This window comes from Saccopteryx bilineata, chromosome 1, assembly GCF_036850765.1.
Source record: "Saccopteryx bilineata isolate mSacBil1 chromosome 1, mSacBil1_pri_phased_curated, whole genome shotgun sequence".
NCBI classification, from domain to species: domain Eukaryota; kingdom Metazoa; phylum Chordata; class Mammalia; order Chiroptera; family Emballonuridae; genus Saccopteryx; species Saccopteryx bilineata.
The window spans coordinates 305,190,018-305,206,551 of record NC_089490.1 but is presented as its reverse complement, the minus strand read 5'-3'; the positions used below and the strand labels follow the sequence as shown (position 1 = coordinate 305,206,551).

At 50.7% G+C, this 16,534-nt stretch overlaps 1 protein-coding gene and 1 pseudogene across 2 annotated transcripts in view; one reads left to right on the top strand and one right to left on the bottom strand.

The window, feature by feature from the left end:
- DSCAML1 (DS cell adhesion molecule like 1) overlaps positions 1 to 16,534 on the top strand; it is a 400,280-nt gene that overhangs the window by 318,711 nt on the left and 65,035 nt on the right. For both annotated transcript variants that reach the window (XM_066245669.1, XM_066245662.1), the window contains 3 exons: positions 5,984 to 6,183; positions 6,686 to 6,782; positions 7,345 to 7,473. In XM_066245669.1, the coding sequence (XP_066101766.1) occupies positions 5,984 to 6,183; positions 6,686 to 6,782; positions 7,345 to 7,473 (426 nt within the window). The remainder of the gene's footprint in view (positions 1 to 5,983; positions 6,184 to 6,685; positions 6,783 to 7,344; positions 7,474 to 16,534) is intronic.
- On the bottom strand, positions 4,161 to 4,287 carry LOC136321547 (U4 spliceosomal RNA; annotated as a pseudogene).

The window sequence follows — 16,534 nt, the reverse complement described above, 5'->3', positions numbered from 1 at the left end:
GAGAAGCCACAGCTTCTTGTTGACAACACATTCTATTTCCCAAAGCCAGATGCTGTGTGCATGCGAGGCAGACAGATGGTGAGAGGAGGCCGGCCCCTGCAACCACAACAGTACAGGCTTAAAAAGAAAGAATTGCTTTCTAGAAGCCTCAGTTCCATCATTTGAAAAAAATGGGGATTATAAAACTTATTTCTCATGGATGTTGTTGGGGAGGCATCTTTGAGCAATGAGACCAGAAGCAAAAGCATCCAGCTTGCTGCTACCTGCCCCGTCACAGGCAGGACCATTGAACTTAGTCAGGAAACACATCAGAACCCAAGCTCGGGAGGCTGGGAGTAATTGCAGCGCCTACCTCACACGAGTTAATGCTTGTGGAGTGCTCAAATACTGCCCGCACAAAGCACAGAGGAAGTTCCCAGTCAACGGTATTCATAAAGGGGTGTGTGTGTGTGTGTGTGTGTGTGTGTGTGTGTCTTTGTGCCTACAGATGATTGCACAAGTCCCTAGGGAATTCCTGGGGTCGGTCTTCAACACATAAAGTTCTCTGGGGCACAGCCAGGTCTCCGTGCAGTGAAGGTTCAGTCGTGTTTATTACTGCAATTCAGTAGAGCAGAGAGACCTGTGGTCCACGGCAGGGGCGGGGGAAGGGAGAGCGCAGATGTGTGGAGCGGCCTGTTATGCGGCCTGGTTAAGGTAATCTGTACAGAAGCCCGGAGGGCTGACCCACCCCACCCCCATTTGTGGGCACAGGAGGGCACTGTGGCCCGCAGAGGCTGGGACACAGCCTGGGGGACACAGTGCCGAGTTCTCTGTTCTGTTCTGGTGTTGGCAGGAAGACTGTAAGGCAAAGAGAAAAGAGGAGTCAAGTTCTGTGCTTCTTGCCCAGGACAGAGAGCTAAAGACCCCCTGTGCACAAGGAAACATATATTCTGGATGCTAGACTCGCCTCCCAAAACAGTGAGTTGGATGCCCAGACCATCTTTCCCTCACACCGTGGACCCAGGAACCCACCCGGGGCCTAAAGACAAGGGCCTCTGATCCTTTTGGGGATTTTTTCCTCCCTTGAGTCTTCTCAGTGTCTTGGCTGCCCCTCTCTAATGTGGGACCTCGTTGCCCCCACTGCAGTCCTGTCCCTAACAGCGAAAACTACTGGAAAAGTCCTTACAAGACCAGACAGGAGGGCTGTCCTTCCCACTCCCTGACAGTGACATTTCCAGTCTTCAGCTACTCTTCAAACGGCACAGTCCGCGGCCCGCCCACCTTCCTGGTCACATTCCCCCTTGTTCATGTGCTCTGTTGGGTAGCATGCCCAGAACAAGACCATGTTCCCGTGTAATCTGGAGCTCACAGGCTACGTCCTGAGGAGCTGGGAGCTGGCTCCGATGTCACGCGCCTTCCGCCACGAGCGTCCTAGCCTTGTGTGTCAGTACTGCCCTCCCCCGTCTATCCGCTTTTAAGATGCCTTGCTGTTCACCGGCAGTGTGACCGTGGGCAAGTCACTTCCCAGCGTGGCCTCAGTTTCTTCACTGGTAAAAATAAGGATCTGTGTAGATGATCTATACCAAGGCGGTTCCATGGAAACAAAGTGCGAGCTAAAGATGTAATTTAAAGTCTCCTAGTTGCCACATTGTCAAAAAAAAGAAAAAGGCAACAGGTGAGTTCATTGTAATAGTCTCTATTAACTCACTATATCTAAAAAGTTAACATGTCATCAAGATGAAAATTACTAATGAGATCTTTTACATTTTTTTCTCATGTTTTTGAAATCCCGTATGTTGATGTCCACTCACAGCTCATCTTAGCCTGGGCTGGCCATGTTTTGAGTGCTCAATGGCCACATGTGGCTGGTGGCTACTGTATTGAACATTATCTGGGTTCTGTGATTCTGTGCAGTAACCTGGCCAGCAACATCTTAAGGTGTGCATGGATTTATCCGATGCTTCTCTTTGAACAGAAGAGCATGAGAGCCTCAGATGAGAATGGTTTCCTTGAGCAGCTGCTATGATCTACAGCAGGGGTCTCAAACTCGCGGCCCGCCAAACAATTTTGTGCGGCCCGCAGACTAATCCACGAAGTTCAAAATATTTTGGATAAAATTAAGTAAGCCTAGGGGCCTACTTGTATTTTTCATTTCTCTAGCATCCTAGCTAGATATTAGCTTAGTTAACAGCAGTTGTGATGCGAACTACAGTTTCTGGTCGTTTTGTGACACTGAGTAAACTGCGTGTACGATTGTGCTTGTTGTACTGATTTTTTTTTTTTCAACTGCAGTGAGAAAAGTGTTGCGTAACAGTTGCCTTTTGTAGACCTAGTGCGGCCCGCCGAACGGCTGTGGTCTTGCTCTGCGGCCCACATGCTGAGTTGAGTTTGAGACCCCTGATCTACAGACACTGTCTGCCCCATCACCACTCTCTGGGGTAGATAAGCTATGTCTTCATATCACACGTGCTGAATCCGAGGCTTGAGGGAGTTGTGTAAACTGTGTTGAAGGCCACATAGATGGTAGAGACATAAAAGTAGAGCCCAGGCCTGCCTGGCCCCAAGTCCTTCTGGCTGGGGGGGGGGGGGCACAGAAGCAGCCCCTCTTCATAGATGAGCTTACCTGAACTTGCCTTGCGCTGTAGAGCTGGGAGGGGAGCGTCGGATGGTGCTGCCTGGTGCGCATTGGTGTAACAAGCAACCAGCTGGCAAAAGGGCAAGGAGAACCCGCCCTGGCCCAGGGGTGGTCACTAGGGGCAGTGGACCAAGGGGGCTCTGAGGCCTGTCCAGGATCCCTGGACACCTTGTTGTCCCTGGTTCTCCTGTGCTAGCTCTTGGAACAAACCTGATTGGGAAGAAAAACTCCCTGAGGTGGGACTGACATATATCGACATGCAAGTTGTGAACTGCTCAAAGGTACATCATTTAAGGGACACATAGAATCTAAAACCCAGTCCCTGTTACTCAGGCCAAGCCATGGCTCCTGACACCAGGCTTTGCCCAGCCAGAGGGTGCCTTTATCATTCACACACCAGCCCCAGAGAGGCTGGCACAGCCCTGCCTGGAGAGCAGACAGGGGTGTGTTGTCAGCTTCTCCTGCTAGTGAAGAGCCTTGAAGTCCTCCTACCCAAAAAATACTCCCTTTCTCTCCCTTCCTCAGACTCTGACCTGTGCTGAGGCTTGACCTTCCTCCTCATCCTCTTTTATATACACACGCACCCCTCACACCTGCCTCTTCAGGAACATCCCCCGGCTCCTCTGTGCCTTCCACCTCTCAGGAGCAAGACCCCTTCCCCCAGGAAGACCTCAGGGCTTTGTCTGCCCAGGGGTTCCCGGCCCCCCTCTCTGACCATTCACTGTGGGAAGAGTAGAGACAGCCCCCTGCTTCTCCCCTCCACCCCCCAACATTTCAATCCTCCAGTGAAAAATGGAGGCATCTGCAATGCAAAACCCGACTTGTTGATGTAAAATCTTACTCTATATTCCACCCAGGTTTATACGAGTGAATTATGCAAATCTTTGATGGAAAAATATTCCTGCGCACATCCTTGAGAGTGTAAAACCTTAGTCAATAATTCATACGTGGATGTCTCTGACTGCAGGCTTTTTCTTCATTATAACTCGCACCTCGTTATTTGTCTTCCACATTTTATTGTATATTCTGGTGTAATGCCATGCATTATAAAATTTATCTGCTTCATTCTTTGATGAGCTAGGGTTGGGGCGTGTGCTAGGATGCTGGGGCCGAGGCCGGGGGCCCTTCAGACCAAGTCCCACGTGACAGAAGGCAGAGGAGAGTAGTGGCTGCTATCCAGTGTGACTTCAGGGACCCCAGAAACTACCTTTCACCCCCCATGCCTGTTCCAAATGTCTCCGCAGCCATTCACCAGCATCTCGGGTCACACCACTACAGCTCCATGGCTTCTTGCCTTTCTCTAAAGGCTTATTTATCCTTCGAAATCAAATGATTCTGGAAAGTTTGCTGGGAAGAATGTTTTCTGAGTCCAAAACTAGAGGAGAAGGAGATCCTGAGGACACTGGGGGCAGGGGGTGCGTCAAGAAAGGGGCAACCACTGAAGGGGAGCTGGGACTCGGTGCTCCAGAGGGAGGTGCTTGTGGAGAGAGAGCACTCAGGGCGCCCCGGGCATGTTCGCCCGGGCAGGACAGTGATGGGGTGCGGGGAGCTGGGTCTCTGCAGAACTCAGTGTGAAGAAGGGTGCTTCCCACGATGGGGTGTGATTCTTCAATTAGCAATGCCCATGTCTTGGATAAACCTCATTGGTTACGATACTGCCACTGCACAAAGCCAGAAAGTGCCTGATTCTTGCCATCACCACAGCCATTCCTGGTTTGTGTCCCCCAGCATGGCTAATGGGCACTCCTCCCAGGACGAGGACCGCTAGACACCTGTCCTCTGAAAGGCAAGTTTGCCCGGGAAGGTGGTGAGGAGAATACCAGGCAGGACAGGCCTCCAGACGCAGCAGACCACATCTCTTTCCAAGACCTGCACATTGCTGCCCAGAGCTTTGCTCCAGCAAGTCAGCTGCCCAGGCCTCTGCTCTCCTGGTTTAAGTCCCGCCCTGCCGGCTGCTGTGCCTGCGTCCCAGCACAGCCCCTACCATCCAGTACTGGAACTGCTCCTTCTGTCTCTGTTGTCACCACTGCAGTGACATGCCTACGGTCAGGTTTGTCCTGTTCCCTGTTAGCTCCAAAACCAGCGCAAGGCCTGGCTCCTCAGAGGTGCTCGAAAAATGCTTGTAGAATAGATGAATGAAGTTTCCCAGGTCCCTCAGTAAAAGTCATTCCTCCTGATACATGCATGGAACTCGTCACACAGTTCACATCTTCATGTTGCTCGTGTAGCGGTTTCTCTCCTCCTCGCTCCTTTCTTCCCCTGGGAGGCAAGGACCCACCTCATGTGTGTGTTCCCCAGACTGGCCTAGGTGCTCGATGTGTGTTTGTTGGGTTGGATGGAGGGGAGAGGGAACAGGATCTCACTGGCAGCTGAGACTGTCTCCCTCTGCCCCACACCTTTCCCTCTCCTGGCATGGCTCAGTCCCAGAGGGGGTTAGGACGGAACTGTGTCTTGTTGTGACAGTAGGAGGGGTTTCCTGATGGCCAGCCAGTGCCTTGGTTGTTTTGTGGTAACTTTCTCAGGATGGCAGTGGGGGGGGGGCAGAGTAAGGTGGGGCAGGGGGCTGTTAGTGCTGCTTAAGGAATTCTAATCACCGCAATGCTATCCAGAGCTTTCTGCTGCGCTTGGTTGGGAAGAACAGGGGATTCTCAGCTGTTTGGGAGGGTGACTCCACTGACTGCTGTGAAGAGAGCATGAGCCGTGAACACACAGCAGAGGCCCCGTGCTTCGGCACAGGGCCCGCAGCCTGGGGTCCATGAATTTGAAGAGAGAACTCACATGTTTTTCCATTAACTTCAAACTGAAATGTGATTATTTTTTTCCATTTTGAACATACACAACCCACCAGAGCAGCGGCAGCAGCAGCTGTGACCACCACCGACAGAAGTCCACAGCTGCCTCTGCATCACAGCGGTTGCAGACCCTCAGAACATCATCACCATCACTATTACAAAATTGTGCTGACATAACCCGGCACCAGATCTTATTTGATAGAGTAATAAAGACATATATTGGTGTGTGATATACTATATCAAAAGTTTGCTTTTGAAGGTTATTAATATTTATCCAACCACACTTCAATATATCTGGTTTCCTCTGTAATTCTATGTTTGGTATGCATTTTAAAACATTCTGCAAAGGGAGTCCATGGAATGTGATAATCCTTGGTGAAGAGAGACTTCCCCAATCATGTGTAGGGAGAAGGGAAACAGGAACATGCAAGTGGGGTCCCCTATATCCCCCCTCAACCTTTATTAGGCCCTCTGCGTGGGGCTGAGGTGCTCTGCAGAGAGGGCCTCTACACAGCACATGCCCCTCCCCCTGCCGGGCCCCCCCTCACTGGGGCCTCTGACCTTCTCCCCTCCCTAGTTCCAGCCATGATCACCTCCCACCCCAACACCACCATCGCCATCAAAGGCCACACGAAGGAGCTCAACTGCACCGCGCGGGGGGAGCGGCCCATCATCATCCGCTGGGAGAAGGGGGACACGGTCATCGACCCCGACCGAGTGATGCGGTATGCCATCGCCACCAAGGACAATGGTGACGAAGTTGTCTCCACACTGAAGGTGAGCACCCACAACCCAGCCTCAGGGGACCCCGACTCAGAAAGTGGGGGTCCCACAACTATTACATCTGTATCTAATGGAGGTAAATGGAAAGCCTTGGGAGCCCCTCCCTGCACCCCAGAAATTACCTCCCCTTTGCTAGCTACTTTGTTCTCCACCCAGCAACCCCTGCCTTAGGACCCCACAGTACCTCCTTTCTGACAACCCCCAGCCATGCTGTGTGTGGAACTCTCAACTCTCCCTTCTTCTCTGGAGCCCCTGGTTCCATCCTCCCTCCTAGACCCCCCAGCTCCTCCCTGCATGGACTTTTTCACACTTCCGCTCTTGGAACTGTCTGGGAAGAGGAACCCTTGACAAAACCCCGCAGTGGGTCTTCTCCCAGCAGAACATGGCTTTGCTGATGCCCACTACACTGAGCCCCCTTCAGCAGGACAACTCTAAAAGGCTCTCTCCGTTTCCTCCCTGCCTCCCTGTGCTCCTGCCTCTTCTGGCCACTTCCCAGCTCAAGCCCGCTGACCGTGGGGACTCTGTGTTCTTCAGCTGCCACGCCATCAACTCCTATGGGGAGGACCGTGGCTTGATCCAGCTCACAGTGCAAGGTACCCTCACCTGCTCCACCACCCCAGCCCCTTCCCGGTGACACAGGTGCCCGTTGCTAACTCCACCTCGAGAGCAGGGGTATTGCCCACACCACAGTGGAGGATGATAAGAAATGCCCTCTGAGGAAGAGCCTCCCTAGCCCTTCCCTGCCCAGAGTACAGGAGAGGAGCCCTTCCAGGCACACTTCAGACAGCAAGGTTTGCAGAAGTGCAGGGGCCTGGAAGACCAGGAGAAGGGGGAGTCAAGCTGGGAAAAGTTGGGGGTTCTGCGTGGAGGACAAACAGGCCACCATCCAGGAGTCCCTCCAACAAGGCCTTCCTCCTCCCACACAAAGAAATAGAGGGGAACAAACCAAGAGACAAGTAGGGGTCCCCCTCTGCCTGAGCCCTGCTGCCAGGCCTCTCCTAGTCTCACCTTGTCCAAACCCCAGGGTTCTAGGGCCCTTGGGCAGACGTCAACACCCAGGAGTACAGCAGAACCCTGGTCATCCCTGGTGGTAAACAGGAGGGCAATCTCTCTGCTGCTATCCTCACTTCTGCTCCCTCCCCTGCCACACTCCAGAACCTCCTGACCCCCCAGAGCTGGAGATCCGGGAGGTGAAGGCCCGGAGCATGAACCTGCGCTGGACCCAGCGATTTGATGGAAACAGCATCATCACAGGCTTCGACATTGAATACAAGAACAAGTCAGGTACACTGAGTGCGGGCCCACCGTGGGCCCTATGCCACCTGCCCTGCCTGGGCCCCTCTGGTGGGACAGTGCCAGGGTCTCAGAGCTGCTTGAGGCAGACATACTGTCATTCACCAGTACACAAACCCCTGTGGCTTCCAAAACGAGGAAAACTGGCTGGACTAGGAACCTTGGGGAGTAGACAGAGGGACCCCCAGTTAATGGGGAAGAAGTGCTGTCCACTTTCCAGTGCTGTCTGATTGGTCTGGTTTAAAGCGATTCAGAGTCCCTGAGCCTGGGACTGTGGGCGTATCTGTGGAGTCAGGGACATCACAGGTTTGACAGGGTCATCTGGGCACTCCTGGTCGGGGTGATGGGGTGACTAGGAAATAGAGAGCTGTTCTTTGCCAAGAATGGGTCGGGCTGATGGAGGACGGGAGTCCCTGCGAGAGGTTAGATCTAAGTTTCCTCTGCTAGAAACCCTTCCTGGTGCCTCCCCTAGGGCCCAAGCTAGTGCCTGTGAGGCTGCCCGCCACTGGGAAACCCTGTGGGACAGGTTGAACAATGGCCCTGGGTCTCGAGGGAAACAGGATGAGGGGCAAGGTCAGGTAGAGGGGGCCTCAGACGGGCCAGACTGCCCCTTTCTGACTGAAACACAACGTGGCGCCCCGAAAGGGAACCGAGCCAGAACTGAGGCTGAGGTGTTTGTGCTGCATCTGCGTGACCACCCCTGGGTGGGCTGCGGGACGTGGGAAGCTGGGGGTGGGTGGCCTTGAGAGGACACACGGTGGTTCCAAGGCAGAGTGAGAAGAAAGCACAAGTCTCACTCCGGATCCCCTTGTACCTGTGGAACTCATTACTGTGCGTTTGTATAAGCTACTCAAAATCATTTCAAAATAAAACAACCAGGAGTGTGGAGAACTCAGCCCACCCTCCACCCTCCTTCCTCTGCCAACTCCAACTCAGTTTGGGGGTCTTAGACGAGATCCAAGGTTTCGTCATCCTCCCCAAGCCTCCCAGACTTCTCTTGTCTTCCCTAGCACAGCACATGGTCTGGTAGTTGTCCTCGCCTCCAAAGTGTCCTAACCCTCATCTAGCTGGTTTCCCAGCACCTAGCACAGCAGCGTCATGTAGTGATGCCCCACGAGTGGTTGCTGAGTGAGTGTAAGCGAGGCACAGAAAAGCACACCCCCGAGGCCTGCGGTCAGCTCTGGAGAAGCAGCTCTGTCTGGGCACTGGGCGGGTCGTCTCTGGTACAGTTTTCTACAGGGACAAGCCCCGCCCTCAGAAGCTCAAGGTCTAGTTGGGGAGAAGAGTTGGGTTGCAGCCAGCCACCCAGGAGTTCACCTTGAGTGCAAGGGTGGGGCACTGCAGAGGGAAGGGGGCTGTCCCTGACAGGGGCTGTTGGAAAAGCATCTCTCCAATCCTGTAGAGGCTGCACTGAGCTGGGTCCTGAAGACTGAGAAGTAAGAGGCCTAGATTCGGGGGGAAGGGGAGGGCAGAGCCTGAGCAGGCGTGATGCAGTCCCGGAGAGGCCTGGCCAGGGTTCGCAGACCCACTTCCTGGGCAATGAGACTGACAAGTGCTCCCGGGCCAGGCTGGGGCGGAGCCTCCGGGCTGGCCTTTACTCTGTTGGGGAAGGTCATTGAGAGCCACTGGCCATGGCTGAGCTCCCAGAGAGGGAGTAGAGCAACATGGCGCCATGGAGAGATTTCTTTGGCACCTGTGGGAAGAAAGGCGTTTAGGAGGTGAGCACGGGCTGCTGCAGCCCTGCCGCTGGGGCGAGGTGATGAGCAGCAGGGCCTCAGTGGAGACACTGGCTGGGCATGAGCTGCCCAGAGCCAGACAGGAAGCGACGAGTCCATGTGCAGGTCCACATGTCTGTGTGGCAGTCCACGCTGTCTCCCTGCCCCCTGCCCGGCTGGTACAGCTGGCGAGGCTCTGCTCACATGGGGGTGGGCAGCGGATGCCTGGGCTGTCACTTGCACCCCTCCCCCACTGTTCTTTGTAACAGCCTCCCTGCCCTCCCCTCCTCTGCTGCTGGGTTGCCTGCTTCCCCTCCACTGTCCACTCTCTAAAGTGCAGAACCTCTCCTGGGGCACCACTCATCGGTGCAAAGCTGCGAACATCACACCTCTGGAAGGTGGGATTTTAGAGCAAGTTCACGTCTTCCTGCACCCCTCCGGCTCCTGGGCCGTAAGAAGGACTGTCCTACCAGACCCAGATGGGGGATTCCAGGAAGGCTGGCCGGGTAGAAGGAGAGGTAATGGAAACTCAACTCCAAACTCTCCCTTCAACAGGGACTTTGCACCTGTGAAAAAATAAATCACAGGATCAGGAGCACAGAGAGGCTGGCTGGCCCTGTCCCCTGCCTTTGGGTAGGAGACTGCTCCAGGCTGCCCACTCACAAGGACATCTGTCCCAACATTTAGGAAAAGGGGTTCTGTGAGAACCACAGGGCTACCACTGGAGTCAGTCAGAGGCCAGGAGCACAGCTTCCTCTCAGAGAAGGTGGGAAAGCTCGTGCCTGCCTTGTGGGATAGTTTTTTGAATTAAAGACAGCATCTAGCACAGAGCTATAGTAAACTATTAGTAAACACAAACTCCTCTCCCCTTTCTAACTGAAACACATCATGTGGCAATTTATGTCCTGTGGGACTTGCAGGCTGAAATACACATGTCTGTCTGTCAGCAACATGTACTGAGTGCCAGTCGTCTTTTGCAGAGTCATGCAAGAGCCCTGTGGTAGGAAAGGAAAGGAAATAGGAGGCACTGGTTGTCCTGGGAGCTTACGGTGTGGCTGGGGTGAGAGCAAACACCGCACACACATGCATGCCCGTGCTTCCAGAACTGCTACCAAGTGCTCTGCAATCCCAGATCACATGTCACAAACTGTATTACGGGAGAACTGAGAAGGGCAGCCCAGGGAACAGATGGGTGACTCGAAGGAAGGAAGGAGTTGTGCACGTGTGCAGGTGTGCCTAGGTGCATCTGAGTAGACCTTCTTCCTGCATGTGGAATAGTGGAACAAAAACCATTGTCAGCCTGACTGTGGTGGCACAGTGGATATGGTGTCAGCTTGGGACACTGAGGTCCCAAGTTCAAAACCCTGAGGTTGGCAGCTTCAGCATGGGCTCATCTGGCCTGAGCACAGGCTTGCCAGCTTGAGCATGGGGTTGCTGGCTTGAGCACGGGATCATTGACATGATCCCAAGGTCTCTGGCTTGAGCCCAAGTTTACTGGCTTGAGCAAGGAGTCACTGACCCAGCTTGAGCCTACTGTTCAAGGCACATATAAGAAGCAATCAGTGAACAACTGAAATGCCACAACTACAAGATGATGCTTCACACTCTCTTTCCTCCCTCCCTCTCTCTCTCCCTTCCTCCCTCTCCCTCCCTCCCTCTCTCCTTTTCTCTCTCTCTCTCTCTCTCTCAAAAATCAAATTTTTTTAAAAAAAAGAACCATTGTTAAAGACTGAGGTTGACCAAGTGTGAAAGCTGGCTGATCTTTAGCAAACTACCTAATATCTTTGGGCATCTCTTTGTCTATCAAACAGAGACAACAACATGAATTCTTCAGGAGCTTGTAAGGATTAAGTGGGTGTGAGGACTTATGTGGAAATTCCTAGCACAAGTTGGCACATCTTAAACCCCCAGAGTCCCCCATCCCGTGTCTCTACGCTCCCTTTCTCTCTTCCTCCTGCCCCAGACCACACCAACTCCCTTCTTTGCCCCAACCGTGCCTTTTCCAGGTTTTCTGTCATGTTGCTCATTGTGCTAATTTTCCATGGGAAATTACCAAATCTGCCCTTTCTAAACCATCCGCTCATGCTGACTTCTCCTAGCCCCAGGCAACAGAGTAATAATACATGAATGCTGAATGATAAATAGCAGCATCCACACAAATCTATCAGATAGCACTGTGCAGATTTAAAAATGCAGATACTACATTTTGCCCCTGTTCCCCAAACAAGGAGCAGGAGTGGGTTCTTTGAGGACAGCCCTGCAAACCCAGAAGGCAGCCTCATTACACCAGCCATCGGCCACCACAGGGTGAACCAGCTTGGTGTGACATGTCATTCCATGTGAGCAGGAGTGTAGCTGTGAGAGGGACTGGGGACTGGTGTGGGATGCTGTGAGCAGTCGTGCAACCCAGGGAACCTGTTCTCAGAGCTGCGGAGAGAATGCCACAGGGGGCTCAGAACCATGCTGCGAGGAAGAAATCAGAGACGCAGAATAGATTTGTTTCCCGAGCACAGGCAGCTGAATGCTCCAGATGTGGCTTTGGTCCATGCTGCACCCCCTCCACAGAGAATATGTCTCCTGAAAAAACAAAGGCTCCATCCCCCTCCAGTAAGCAGCCCACAGAGTAGAAGGCATTGACATCTCCCCAGCCGCTGCCTTGTTTTTTAAAAAGAATATTTTGCATCATAAACCCTTTGATGAAGAAAGGGAAAGAGAGCCCTTAATGAAATATGTTAATCTGGGTAAGCCAGGCTCATATGAAAGGGAATATTAAAAGAGACAATATTCACCAAGGCCAGCTCAGTACTCTGAGATAGCTGCAAAGGAAGGGGAAGAAAATAGGACCCCTGATTTCAGCTATTCAGAGTCAGAGAGATGGCAGTGATCAAGTTTGGAAAATCAGCCAGAGGCCTTTCGATGTGGCTCTGTTGCGTTAGCCTGGAAGGGATGTAGAGAGGGAGCTGTTCTGTGCCAATATTAAAGATGATTTGGGAACGAGAGGTGAACCCCACCTGCAAAGGAGTGGCAAAAGCCGGAGAAAAGGGGATCACTCTCTAGGACACCCCCTTTCCCAACCTTCCTATGATTGGCAGCTGTGGGAGGCAAGGGAGGGAAAGGCAAAGGATATTTCTTGTGACTACAAACTACAGAGAAATTCCAAGCCCAAAGTAGAAAATAAAAAAGAGGCTCTGATCTAAAACTAATAATGGGTTTTAAGTGCCCAACATATGCCCAGCTGGGGAGACATGCATGTATTTTAAACATGGCTCTTGTCTTCAGGGAGCTTAGGATCACCTTAGGCAATTGCCTCACCGTGAGCCCTCAAAGAAAGATACTGTGCAATGAAGAGGGGCTCAAATGTTGCAAGAGAGCAGAGAAGAGTGATGGAAGATGAAGCTGAGAAGTTGTGCCCAAGCCAGATGCTGCAGGGCTTGGGTCATATTTAAAATGTCTTGGGCTTCCAGTCAAGATAGTGGCATAGGTTAACACAGAACTCAGAACCCTCTACAACCATTACAGCTATACTACAGAACAACTGTCGTTCAGAACTGCCTGAGATCTATAATAGTTGAACAGAAGTGCTACAACTAAATGAAGAAGCCACAAGACTGGTAGGAAGGGTGGAGACACAGAATTAGCTGGTCCCACACCCACACATTGCAGTGAAAAATTAGGAGGGATACCTCAGCTGCAGATGTCCCCCATGAGGAGCAAGGGAGTCCCAGCCCCACACCAAGTCCTCCAGCCCAGAGTTCCAGTACTGCTAAGAGAAGTCCCTGTAACTCTGGCTATAAAAAACAGTGGAGACTGTGGCTGAGCGAGACTGAGGATTGCTGGAGTCTTTGGCATTCCTCTCAAAGGGCTTACATGCATGGACCTACATGGACTCACTTGCTCTGAGCTCCAGCACTGGGGCAGCAACTCAAAAGGAACCAGAAACATATGAAAGGGACTGAATTGTTTGACGTCAGAGTGAGAGCTGGAGGGGCAACTTTCTCTCAGACAGATGTGCTGGGAAAGGCCATTGTTCTGTTGCCGAGTCCTCCCCCCACAGAGCCGGCAGGTGGGTGCCACATCTGAGTCACCATCAACCTGGCAAAAGGGAATCAGCAGTAGAGTAGAGGAAGCAGAGGATCGAATCAACAATTTGTAAGATAAAAAAAGCAGAAAACATTCAATCAGAGCATCAAAAAGAAATAAATAATCCAAATAAAAAATAAGAATAGTGTAAGGAGCCTCTGGGACAACTTCAAGTATACCAACATCACATCATGGGGCTGCTGGAAAAAGAAGTGAGAGCAAGAAATTGCAAAAAAGAATAGCGACAGAAAGCTTTCTTAACCTTGTGGAGGAAATAGACGCACAAGGCCAGGAAGCAGAGAGATGAACTCAAACAAGATGAACCCAAACAGGCCCACAAACCACATCATAATTAAAATGCCAAAGGTTAAGACAAAAGAGAGAATCTTAAAAGCAGCAAGAGAAAAACAGTTAATTACCTACAAGGGAGCTCCCATGAGACTGTCAGCTTATTTCTCAAAAAAAATTGTGCAAGGCACAAGAGATTGGCACTAAATATTCAAAGTGATGAAATACAAGGACCTACCACCAAATTTACTCTACCCAGCAAAGCTATCACTTAAAATTAAAGGAGAATAAGGAGCTTCCTAGACAAGAAGAAGCTAAAGGAATTTATCACCACCAAACCAGTATTATATGAAATGTTAAAGGGTCTACTTTATGAAGAAGAAGGGAGGAAAAGATTTAAAATATGAATAATAAAATGGTAGTAAATGCATATTTATCAATAATTTCTTTAAATGCAAATAAATTAAATGTTCCAATCAAAAGACATATGGTGACTAGATGAATAACAAATCAAGACCTCTCTGTAAGAGACTCACTTCAGTTGGAAAGATTTACACAGCCTTGGCCATTTGGCTCAGTGGTAGAGCATCAGCCCAGCATGTGGAAGTCCTGGGTTTGATTCCCTGTCAGGGCACACAGGAGAAGCACCCATCTGCTTTTCCATCCCTTCATATCTCCTTTATCTATCTATTTATCTATCTATCTATCTATCTTTCTTTCTTTCTATCTTTCTCTTCTCCTCCCATAGCCATGGCTCAGTTGGAGCAAGTTGGTTCTGGGCACTGAGGATGTCTCCATGGCCTTGCCCCAGGATAACTTGGTTGTCAAGCAATGGAGCAACAGCCCCGAAGGGAAGAGCATTGCCTCATAGGGGGCTTGCCAGGTTGATCCCAGTCAGGGCACATGCAGGAATCTCTCTCTCTCTGCCTCCCCACTTTTCACTTAAGAAAATTTAAAAATAAAAAAAAAGACAGACTGAAAATAAAGGGATAGAAAAAGATATTTCATGAAAATTGAAACAAAAAAGGAGGTGGGTTAGCAATACTTACACCAGACAAAATAAACTTTAAAACAGAGGTTATAAGAGGAGCTAAAGAAGTACCCAGAAATTCCACTTCTGAGTATTTATCTGAAGAAACCCCAAAACACTAAATTTAAAAAGTATATGCACCCCTATGGTCACTGCATTATTTACAATAGCCAAGATATGGAAGCAACCTAATCAATAGATTAAATTGTATTCACTAGGATGTTATTTCCCTGGTCCAAGTGATAGATGACAGTGGTTTGGCCTGGAGTAAGGGTGGAGATGGAGAAGGGGAGAGATTTAAGAGCTACATAGGACACAACAGTTATAGCACTTAATGGGCAGGGAGAGAAAGAGAATAGTCAAGAATGACACCTAAGTTTCTGGCATTACAGGAGACAGGGAACCCAGGAAGGCAGTGGGTTTACAAGGTGTATGGTCTGTCTTAGACATGTTGAGCGTGAGGCTATTAGGGTCTGGAGTTCAAAGGAGCGATTCAGGCTGGGATAGAAAACCTCTGGGCTTTCTGTATAGATGAAAACGGCAGGCATGGGTACGATAAGTGTATGGAGTGAGAAGAAGAGGCATAGGATGAACCCTTGCAGAGCCAACTGTCAATGGTAGGGTAGAGAAGAGGCACCTGCAAGCAGACAGCAAAGAAATGACCCAAGAGATAAGAGAAAAGCCAGAGGATGTTTACCAGGGAACCCAAGGGAATAGTTTTTCAAGAAGGGAGAGATCCAAGTGTTGGACACACCTGACAGGCCAAGTGAGGGATTAGACTTGGTGACATGAGGGTCATCTATACCATGGGTTAATGGTGCTAATGTCACTGGAGAGTGAGGAGTGGGTGGTGAGTGTGTACATTGCCCAGCACACACATCTAGCACATCACGGCGCTTGGTCAAAATTAGCACCGCTTTCCTCAGCGCAGTGTGTCCAGACACATCATGTGGGTCTCCTCCCTCTGCCTGCACTCATCAAATATGAACACCCTGACTTGTGATCACTGCTCCTCTCATACAAACACAGCCGATCAAGTATGGTGTGTGAGCTGGTACCAGTTCCCAGGATGCCACCGAGGGAAGCTGATACCTGCCTCCATGTTGCTAGCCCATTTCCTCACGTTAGCCTACATACTTGTGATTCTGGCTGAACCTGCCAGCCACAGAGTAGACTCTTCTGGTGGTTGGGGTGTTTTAAAAGATAAGACAAAATGTGCTTCTGAGCATCAGCAGCCTGCCATTTGTGACTTTTTGGCTTGGGAAACCAAAGAATTACATGCAAAGCTTCCTATGGGTAGCTGGTCCAGTGCCCTCCACAGACGGCCAGCATGCACAGCTAAAAGTGGTATTTTGAAAAAAAAAACATTAAGACCTCGATTAACCAGAGGTGACTGATTCTCCTGATTTATCAGGCATTAGCTTAAAAAAAATACTCTAAAAATCTTTCTAGAATGTGCTAGCCTTTCTTTTCTGATTTAGGGATTAAGCTGTAGTGAATACAATTTAATCTTTTCTACTGAGAATTTTTCGGCACCCTCTCCTGTGGATGTACAAGGCATAGAAAATTGGACTGAATGAGGACATCAGGAGAGACCTGGGAAGGTTTTAAAGCCCTACTATCAGCTCTGTCTTTGCACTGTCTTTTTTCTTCTTCTTCTTCTTTTCTTTTCTAAGTGAAGCGCCAATAAAGTAATCTCATTATGAACGCCGGGCTTGGAAGGTCCTAGCTGAGGCATTGCTGTAACTGCAACCCCTTCCCATTTTTCTCTGGAATTCCCAGTAGGTGCACAGCAAAATGACTGCGTTCCTCTGGAGACACGGGGTATGCGGTCAGTGTCCCTGGCTTTTACCTGGTATTCTTCACATTCCAGTTGTGCTAAACATTAACCCTGGAATGGGCCATGAGCCTCCCTCCCCCAGAGAAGTCGGGGACATGC